The following is a 10,651-nucleotide window of genomic DNA, read 5'->3' on the forward strand; positions in this document are numbered from 1 at the left end:
CTTTCCCGGAGAAGTGTCACCTCTCTCGGCGTCTGTTCTGTGCAGTGAGCGGCAGAGAAGCAGTGCATTCAGTTGGCCGCACCGCAGCCGACTCGTCAATAAATGAGTACAAAACATAGACTGTATAAAAACATGGACGTAGTGTCCGTGACATAACCCGTAGACTTCCGACGAGCATTTTGAAGCCTAAAGTAGGCGGAGCCAGCCGTCGCCATCTTGGCAGCGTGTCACCACACGTCACTCCCGGATAATCAAAAATGGGCAAAGAGGCGGGAGAAGGTTGCTGAAGCCACGCTCACCTAGCTCGATGGTGGTGACCGCAGTGGCAATCCACCTGTCACTCAAGTGGCCACGCCCTTAATTATGCAGAACTTTAAGGCTTAATATAATTTAAACGGATGAGTTATAAAAAAATTCACCCCCCTTACAGTTGTCATGAAGGGCAAAATTAGCTATATAAACCAAAATCATTTTTTGAACCAGGCTGTAAACATGTTTTTTTCTGCTGTAAAGTTGGGCATTTTAACATGGGGAGTCTATGGGATTGACTCCCTTTTGCAGCCAGCCTCTAGCGGCCAGTCAATGAATTACAGTTTAAGTCACTTCCTTGTTGGCTTCACGAGAGAGAGCGGGAGGTTGCTGCTCGGTACAAAACAGCGTTTCCTAGCACCTGTCGCTTACTGATTGTTTGGAATTATAAATATGAGCGTAGTTCGTCTGTTAATATCACATGCACTTTTTTGTTTGTTCTTTTCTCTAGTTTGTTACTCAGACGCAGGCAGTGCGCTGCATGAAACAAAAAAGTAATATAGCCAAAACAACTGCATAGCCTCTCCTTTAGTGTACATGCATGTTGATTTTATCAGACGATGCCGCAATTATAAATGAGAGTGACTCCTGGTTAACATGTATTAAAAGGGGTCGTGTTTAGTCACTATTTAGTGTGGTATTTTTTGACAATATTGACTCATCATGACAGTAAAATAGGGCATTCTAAGTCAATATACTGCAGTATTTCCTCTCTCAATCAGTAGAAAATATGGTTAACACCCGGTCATGCATGAAAAAAAAATACTGTCATGTACCGTGAAACTGGTATAATTTGGAAAAATAACATGGTATAAATTTTTGGTCATACCGCCCAGCCCTAGTCTACGATCACGTAGCATGTCACAGCTCGCTGTCCACATCCCGGGGGAGCTCAATCATGCAGCCGACGCGCTCTCACGACAGCTCACGTTCCCTGGAGATTGGCGACTCCATCCCGAGATGATCCAGCTGATCTGGAGTTGATTTGGGGAAGCCCAGGTAGACCTGTTTGCTTCCCACGAGTCCTCTCACTGCAAGTATGCGTTTCCCCCAGTGAGCCTGCTCGCACAGACACTGTGCAAGGTCAGAGAGGATGAGGAACAGGTCCTTTTGGTTGTGCCGTACTGGCCCACCCGGACCTGCTTTCCGGAACTCATCCTCGCGACAGCCCCTCTCTGGCGCATCGCTCTGAGGAAAGACCTCCTTACTCAGGGGCTCGGCACCATGTGGCACACGCGTCCAGATCTGTGGAACCTCCTCGTGTGGCTCCTGGACGGGACACGCCGGACTTGAGTGGTCTGCCACAAGCAGTGGTGGACACCATCACTCAGGCTAGAGCTCCCTCTATGAGGCAAGCCTATGCACTGAAGTGGAGTCTGTTCGCAAACTGGTGTTCTTCTCGCTGAGAAGACCCTCGGAGATGCACGATTGGAGTAGTGCTTTCTTTCCTGCAAGAAAGGTTGGAGCGTAGGCTGTCACCCTCCACCTTGAAAGTGTATGTGGCTACTATCGCAGCACATCACAATGCAGTGGATGGCCAGTCCCTGGGAAAGCACGATCTCATCGTCAGGTTCCTGAGGGGTGCCAGAAGGTTAAATCCTCCTAGGCCACCCCTGGTGCCCTCCTGGGACCTCTCAATTGTCCTAGTTGGACTTCAGAGGGGTCCCTTTGAGCCACTGGATTCAGTCAAGCTTAAGTTCCTGTCTGCTAAGACAGTGCTCCTGACCGTGCTCACTTCCATCAAGAGGGTTGGGGACCTCCAAGCATTTTTGGTGAGCGTAGAGTGCCTTGTGTTTGGGCTGGCCTACTCACTTTGTCTTGAGACCCCAGCCTGGATATGTGCCCAAGGGTCCCTCCATGCCTTTTCGCAATCAGGTGGTGAACCTGCAAGCACTGCCCTTGGAGGAGGCAGATCCAGCCTTGGCACTGCTTTGTTCCATAAGAGCGCTGCACATATATGTGGACTGCACCCGGAGCTTTAGAAGCTCTGAGCAACTCTCTGTCTGCTACGGAGGTCAGCAGAAAGGGAAGGTTGTCTCCAAGCAGAGGTTGGCCCACTGGATAGTGGATGCCATCGCCTTGGCGTACCAATCCCATTGCGAGCCGTGACCCCTGGGGGTGAGGGCTCGCTCCACATGGAGTGTTGCCTCCTCCTATGCATTGGTGCATGGCGCCTCTTTGGCAGACATCTGTAGAGCTGTGAGCTGGGCGACACCAAGCACCTTTGCAAGATTTTACAGTCTCCGCGTTGAGCCAGTTTTTTCCCATGTGTTGGTAACAGGTAAGTGGTGGGAAGAGCTGGCCGGTGTCATGCTAGCTGTGCCATTCCCCCTCACCTGGGGATGCGAGTGCCTTTTTCCTCCTCCAGTAAGTTCCCCGGAATGGCGAACCCTGGTTGAGTATCCTCCAGCACCCCCGGCAGTTAGACTGGGCAGAACAGTCTGATGCCAGGCCCAGTATTGGTGTTAGCTTGCCCGGATCTCCGGTCAGCCCCTGTACTGGGCTAGGTGTCCATATGGCTTGATTCCCTGCGGGCAATCCCATATGTGTATTCTTCCACGGTAAGGTTCCCCTCTCGGTGAGCCCATGTCTTCCCTTTGACAGATCATTCTGTCAGTCTCTGCTGGCAGTTGTTCCATCCCTACTCTTAGGTAGGACTTGCCTCAGAGACCAATTCCATATGTAGTACTGCCCCAGGCCTGGGTCAGTCCATTCAGTGTCTTCACATGATACCTCCCTGCAGGAAGGATGTGGCCTCCGTAGCGCCCTTCTCCGGAAGGCTCGCTTCCCCACCGTTACTGCCGAGCTGTAACAACAAATAGGAAAGACTTGAAGCAAATCATTAATCGAAGGTCGAAATTCCTTCTGTTAAGAAATTTCTGTAGTGAAAGGAACAGCGGCTTGGCTATCACCAGCAGCGATATACTCCCCTCTAGTCCCTGCGGGTACCAAGGGCAGCTAATTTGCGCTGGGGCGGTGGGGAAGTTACGACCTTTGCATTTGTCTGACACGTGGCTGCTTGTCAACATTTATAATCCCATAGGGTTGTGATGGGGTTCAGGTTGTGGCGCTTTCCATGGACCCCTAATGTCGTCATGACATAACTCATAGTGACCGACAGATAGGGAATGTCTCGTTTACGTACTTACCCCTCGATCCCTGATGGAGGGAACGGAGACGTTATGTCCCCATGCCACAACCTCAAACCATCGCTGGCGGCCAGGGACAAGTTCTTGGCTCCTCAGCATAAAACCTGAAGAGTGGATGCACCTGTTGCCTATTTATACTCGTATGCATGGGGAGTGGCTCAGGTGTGCAAAATCCACTAGCCAGATTTAATTGCCATTTTATCTTAAAGTCAGAGGTGATTGGGGCTCCCAAGTGAATCCCCTAATGTCGTCACAACATAACGTCTCCGTTCTCGGGGCGGTGGGGAAGTTACGACCTTTGCATTTGTCTGACACGTGGCTGCTTGTCAACATTTATAATCCCATAGGGTTGTGATGGGGTTCAGGTTGTGGCGCTTTCCATGGACCCCTAATGTCGTCATGACATAACTCATAGTGACCGACAGATAGGGAATGTCTCGGTTACGTACGTAACCCTCGATCCCTGATGGAGGGAACGGAGACGTTATGTCCCCATGCCACAACCTCAAACCATCGCTGGCGGCCAGGGACAAGTTCTTGGCTCCTCAGCATAAAACCTGAAGAGTGGATGCACCTGTTGCCTATTTATACCCGTATGCATGGGGAGTGGCTCAGGTGTGCAAAATCCACTAGCCAGATTTAATTGCCATTTTATCTTAAAGTCAGAGGTGATTGGGGCTCCCAAGTGAATCCCCTAATGTCGTCACAGCATAACGTCTCCGTTCTCTCATCAGGGAACAAGGGTTACGTACGTAACCGAGATGTTTTGATATATTTCCGGTAGGAAATTACAAAATATCTTCATGGAACATGATCCTTACTGATTTTTGGGGAAGGAGAGAAAGTTAATTTTGACCCATGCAATGTTTTGTTGGCTTTTGCTACAAATATACCCGTGCTACTTAAGACTGGTTTTGTGGTCCAGGGTCATACATAATAACTGTTTTTAAAAGGTACATCTTTTTGTTAAAAATTTACAAAATAAGAAAAAAAATTATGCCGACCTCAGATTTTTTATTGGTAGTATTCTACATATTTATAAGTGACAACTTTTTTAAGTGACACACTAAAGAGCATTCCAAAGGGTTCCTAACAAGCATGTTTTAAACTCATAATCTTGCTGTCTTCTGTTTCCAGGGATGGCCATGGAAGTGGCCCCACTCTCTCGACCACCCGTCCCATTCAGAAGACTCTGTCCAGGCAGGACAGTCAGTACAGTGAGGACCTGGACAATGCCATGAACAACAAGCTTGCCACCCAGCCACCTAGTAACTCCACTCCTCATGATAGTCTGCTCAATCTGGCCAACAGTGCCCACACTGCCGGCCTGGCACATACTGACACTGAGAGCAGCCTCATTCTCACCAACCCTTCCTCTACCACTGCTAATGTTACCAGCACTGGTCACCTGAGCATGAATCCTGATTACACTGCCGTGGACATTCCCCCGATGTTCCCCTCCAGTAACGCCATCCTACAGGGTGAGAGAAAGAGCTAAAGAGAATAACTGACATTTTTATTTATTGTCTTAATCATCTGTTTTACTATGTTGTTTCCCTTCCTCGTCTCCACAGTCAATAAGAATGCAAACACAGAGCCCCTGCCCAAGAAGGAGGACACAAAGGGTGACGATGACGATGATGAGAAAGATGATGCGGGGCCTAAACCCATGCCACCCTATACCTCAATGTTCATTCTGACTACCACCAACCCGTGAGTGCAGACATCTCTGTGAAACTGGCTAATTTACTGACAGTCCTGGCACTGTGATTCTGCAGTTGGTCAATATTACAATTGCATTCCCCACAATAAAAAATATTAATAATATCTGGTATATAATGACCACTTTTCAAAGTCCAATCAATTCCAATGGATAAAATTAAGTCCTGTCCTGCTTATTTCCTACTATTTATTATCCTGTTTCATTTGGAAATTCCTCCCATTTTAAAAGTAAAATAGGGTGCAAACACTTTCATGTTGACATTAAACAAAACTGACTAGAGTCACCTGCTTTTGCCTCTGAGTTTTTATATTAAGTTAAATGAGCTTTCTTTCAAAAGAAGTGGTTGTTTTTGTTATTAACAGGTATTTTAATGAACTTCCATTGTAGATTTCGGAGGTTGTGCCACTATATCGTCACGCTCAGATATTTTGAGATGTGTATTCTGCTGGTCATTGCAATGAGCAGTATTGCCCTGGCCGCTGAAGACCCTGTCTGGCCCGATTCCCCCCGCAACAATGTGAGACAATCCCACATCTCAACATCCTCTCTTTATGTCTCTGAGGTTCAGTTTATTTTTGTCTACTGGACTAGAAACCATTTAATCTATCTATCCATCTGTGCTTCTAATCATTACCTGATGTACTAGTTTACTTCTCCATCATTTTCATCTGTTTATTTATCATTCTTTATATTCATTTTGTCATATTGATTTGTCATAACGGGCTTAATTTTATTGCTAACTATGTGTCCCTCTTTTGTGCTTGCAGGTCCTGCGGTACTTTGACTATGTGTTCACTGGTGTGTTCACCTTTGAGATGCTCATTAAGGTAAGTATCTATCCTGCACATCTGTCTGGGGTATGATGGTCTATACTTCACCTTTCAACAAATTATACTTATGTATTTTGTACTTAAAGAGTTGTTTATTTGGTCTCCATGTTGTGTCATGCAATAATACGAAGTACTATAGGGTTCATATTCATTTCAAGTTCATATAGTTGCACATGCTTTTGGAAACCCCAGAAATGTCTGGGAATTTTAAAATAGTGATTCCTGGAAATATCATAAAAATTAATTACAATACAAGGTACAGGAATCATGATTGCAATTATTATATTTTTTTATTTCAAATGAATGCTTTATATTCATTATATAATCCTCAAAAATATGTATCTGTATAATTTTAAGCAGTACAACTGTTTTAACATTGATAATAACAAATATTTCTTGAACAGCAAATCAGCATATTTTAATGATTTCTGGAGGATCATGTGACACTGAAGACTGGAGCAATGGCTGCTGAAGATTTAGCTTTGCCATCACAGAAATAGATTAAAGTTTACTTATATATTCAAATAGAAAACTGTTATTTTAAATTGTAATAATATTTCACAATTTTACTGTATTTCTGATCAAATAAATGCAGCCTTGTTGAGCAGAAGAGACTCCTTTTAAAGACCTTAAACTTCTGAACAGCAGTGCACTTACTAAATATTTCTCTCTCTGTTTCAGATGGTAGATTTAGGTCTTGTCCTCCATCAAGGCTCATATTTCCGTGACTTGTGGAACATCCTGGACTTTATAGTGGTTAGTGGTGCCCTGGTGGCGTTTGCCTTCACGTAAGTGTCATCAAGGCCCCAGCGCTCATGCCTCACTCCTCTCTCCTCTCCTCTCCTGCTTGCTGCCTTTCCTTGTCCTTTCCCGTCTTGCTCCCTACAGGTCGCCCTTGTGTAGTCGGCACAGCTCTCTGCCACCCTGGAGCGCCAGCCTGCTACCCATACAACCCAGCTGTCTATCTCTCTCTCTCTCTTTTCTCTCTCACCATTTCTCTGCCTTTCTCTCCTTCCCCAACTCATTTCTGTGCATTTGGCATATCTTGACCCCCCCCCCCAAATAGCCCCACCCTGCCCCATCATGCACAACATTTTGCCCAGTGCCTACCCAGTGGGTGAGCTTGGGCCCATTTCCATGAGGGTGATGACCCTACCTGGGCACCTTTAACCCTTTAGTGCCCAGGACTCTTTGGAGCATCCAGCCACACTCACCTCAGGTATTTCTACACTCCATTTTTTATGCCACATGCCTGGAACCAAACATGAAGAAAACAGACAATAAGAAGAAAGAAACGAAAGAGCAAACGGAAAACATTTAAGAGACCATATGCTACTCTTGTACTATGTACCTCTATATTTAGGATTTATTTAGGTAAATGACCCCTCTTATGATTGGTTGACCTCTTTGCATGTGAAATTAGTTATAATGCTTATTCGTGTGATGAGGGTTTATAGTTGGGTCCAGTTTAGTATGTTTTTTGTCACAATCCATGCAGAAATTAACCGCTTTAATTATTAAGATCAAACTGAAATGATCAGGAATCTTCTTAAACAAACTACTGTAAATGAAGGCAGGAACAGACAGAAGGGATTTATGATTGGCGGTCAGGATAGGTGACGAGGAATAAAGGAAAATGACTGTTCCAGGTTGTGTATCTGATCGCAGCGGAAGCATACAGCCCAACTACTGGACTGAGAGAGTTGCTAATATGAGAGAGAGGTCAGAAAGGTACATCTGTTAATATGAAACTGGAAACAAATGCATGTAAAAGCTCTTTTTCAGACTTAGCAAAGAGCATGAGAACAGATTCTGGGAATCGACATGTCAGATGACCTGAATGAAAGCATGAATGGAAGAAATATGAGCCCAGATCATTTTTTTTCTTCCTGAAATACCTGAATCTGAATGCTTTGAAATAGTAATATTATATGGTTCTGTCTGTGTGTTTGTGTACATCCTCCTCAGTCCCTGAACAACTGTAAATATGTAAATGTGCACACATTTTCTTTTCCACAAAAATTTTTTTAGACTAGGTGGACAAACACAACACATGACATGTACCATGCATACAAAACGTGAATGGCTGTCAGATTTATATTAATAAAGACCTGTTCACACAAGTCTGACGCAATTAAATGCGAAAGTGTAAAATGCCTGCAAATAATTTTGCACTACAGAGGTGTTCATGCAGAATCTGATGCTGAAATTCCCATTCTTATCGAATGTATTTTTTGGCATCTGAACACTAAAAACTGAAGTACAATATTTCAGACTTTGTGTGGAGTAGTTTATAAAGATGTAATATTTTGTTTTAAAATGTTTTTATGCCACATTTTAAGACCTGATGGATATAGTTTTATATATATACAATATTTCTAGAACTCAAATTTGAGTTATAAGGCAAAAAACAGTAGAAACAATAACATTTAAGGAAATAATATACGTAACATTGTTTGAGGGGACAAATAGAGCTTGCAAACTGCACTGATTATCTTTCCCAGCATGACTTTCTTAAAGAAACTGCCTTGAATCCTTGAGTGTTGTTTTCCCCTACCACCAATCCCACCAACCCCACTTCCATTTGCACTCACGTCTTTAGTTCCCGCATGAAATAAGTATATTAGGAGATTCATAAAGAGGCATTTGGATGTGCCTCTTTGCTATAGCTCTTTGCTATCATGGCTAGATTTTCCAGTTTTCCTTTCTCTCCCTCTCTCTGCACACAGCGATAGTGCGCTCCGAACGGCAGGCGCTCTGGGGTGACTGGCGCTCCCTGGCTGTGAGCGTGGGAACAGTTCCCATATCTCTGCTGTCTCTCACAGAGTCTGTTTTTAACCTTTTACTCAATTTCAGGGAGTGACTCATATCTTTGTGTATGTATCTGTGCATGTTTATTTAGTATTTTGTGTACAGAGTCCAAAATTAGCACTTGCAGAGCGTCAAATGCAAGTAAAAAAAGGTTTGTCGAGTAAATGAACGCATGATTTACCCATTTTCTAGAAACTGGAAAATGTAATTTCGTGACCACCACAGAAAATAGTCAAATATTACTGAATAGGTCTTATTTTATTTTATTTTATTTCGTCATAGGGACAAATACACAATGTGTCTTGGTAAATAATGTGAAATATAATATTTTGACTGGGAATAAAAGTCTATATTTATGATAAGTTCTTCCTAATTTGCCAGCCAATGCAGGTGTAGCAAAAAGTTAATTTTGGACTCTGTATATGTATTTTTGTATTTGTATTTAAATTGTTTTAAGTGTTTACACTAGATTAGGTGTCCACATATAAACCAAACTAGGAGCTCTGCCATTATTTTGTGATTGTATTCTCTGTCTCATGTTGATATTTTTTCCTGCTTCAAAAACCCCATTCTTTCCCTGTGCCTTTTTCTGTCTCTGTGTGTGTTTTGTGTCTTTGTATGTGTCTCTGGCTCTGTCTGTCTCTGTCTTCCTGTCTCTGATCATCTCTCAACACCTACAGCGGAGGAGGCGGTGGGGAAGGAGAGGGGTAATGTCTCTTTCTTTCTCCCTTTCCCCTCTGTTTGCTCTTATTGCCTGTCCTTCTCATCACACGCCTGTCCTCTCCTTCTATAGACTGCTCTGTCTGTCTGATTGTTCGTCCAAACGTCCCTCACACATAGAACACAAGCCAAGGGCGAGGTCATGTCATTCTTTAGCCAGCTGCAGTAACTCAATCTTACAGCTAATCAACTCTTGGTACATTCTACAGTATGTGGACACCTAAATGTGTTAGCATACGTGTTTGTGTCTATGTGTACGTGTGTGTCTCTTTGTTTCTGTGTCGGGCCTTCGAATACGATTTCTCTAAAATGTCCAACAAGTGTGATATGACTAATTTACAGCAGGTAAAATGGTCATGAATACTTGAGTCTGAGTGTGTTTATTATTTTGGAAAGGCAGCTTTTAAATATATTTGTATTTTTAAAAATGTTTTAAAGTTCCAATTAAATTTCATTATACTTATTTAATGGTAAAAAAAAAAATAAAAAAAATAATATATATGTGTTGGCATGTTCTGAACTTGTAATGGGACATTTCAAGCTAAAATGGCTGCTGCTGTCCCTGTTATCAAGTTTATCACGTCTTTGTCTTTTAAAATCACAGTTCATTATTTTGAATATTTATTATTTAATATGGTGTGACATGGAGGAAACCAATAAATGATCCTGTTTTAATTCAAATTAATATTTTTATATAAATGTGATTGGTAGTATGAATAGGTAAACCAGTGTACACTTTATTATGGGAAAGTAAGTTGTTGTAAAAAAAATTTTTTTTACAACAATATTATTTTTTAACAATATTACATTTATTTTTATACAGATTATACATAGATATAACATATATATATATATATATATATATATATATATTATTTACAGACATGTAAAATACTCCTTTAAAATATTATTTTAATTATTGTAAATGTATTAATTTATTTAATTACATGTTTAGTATATTTTACGGAAGTTCTAAGCGGCCATGCATTATTTTTTTTCCCTTCTTGTTTTCTCGTTATATCGACATAACGAGAGTTGTTTTCTCGTTATAACGACTAATTTTCTTGTTATATCGACATAACGAGAGTTGTTTTCTCGTTATAACGACT

General features: G+C 42.5%; 1 protein-coding gene across 14 annotated transcripts in view; it reads left to right on the forward strand.

Moving 5' to 3' along the window:
• LOC107582970 (voltage-dependent P/Q-type calcium channel subunit alpha-1A-like) overlaps positions 1-10,651 on the forward strand; it is a 57,059-nt gene that overhangs the window by 8,048 nt on the left and 38,360 nt on the right. For all 14 annotated transcript variants that reach the window (XM_016269007.1, XM_016269006.1, XM_016268996.1 and 11 more), the window contains exons 11-15: positions 4,596-4,939; positions 5,033-5,171; positions 5,569-5,698; positions 5,949-6,008; positions 6,693-6,799. In XM_016269007.1, coding sequence (XP_016124493.1) covers positions 4,596-4,939; positions 5,033-5,171; positions 5,569-5,698; positions 5,949-6,008; positions 6,693-6,799 — 780 coding nt within the window. The remainder of the gene's footprint in view (positions 1-4,595; positions 4,940-5,032; positions 5,172-5,568; positions 5,699-5,948; positions 6,009-6,692; positions 6,800-10,651) is intronic.

This window comes from Sinocyclocheilus grahami, unplaced genomic scaffold, assembly GCF_001515645.1.
Source record: "Sinocyclocheilus grahami isolate Dianchi unplaced genomic scaffold, SAMN03320097.WGS_v1.1 scaffold49.1, whole genome shotgun sequence".
NCBI classification, from domain to species: domain Eukaryota; kingdom Metazoa; phylum Chordata; class Actinopteri; order Cypriniformes; family Cyprinidae; genus Sinocyclocheilus; species Sinocyclocheilus grahami.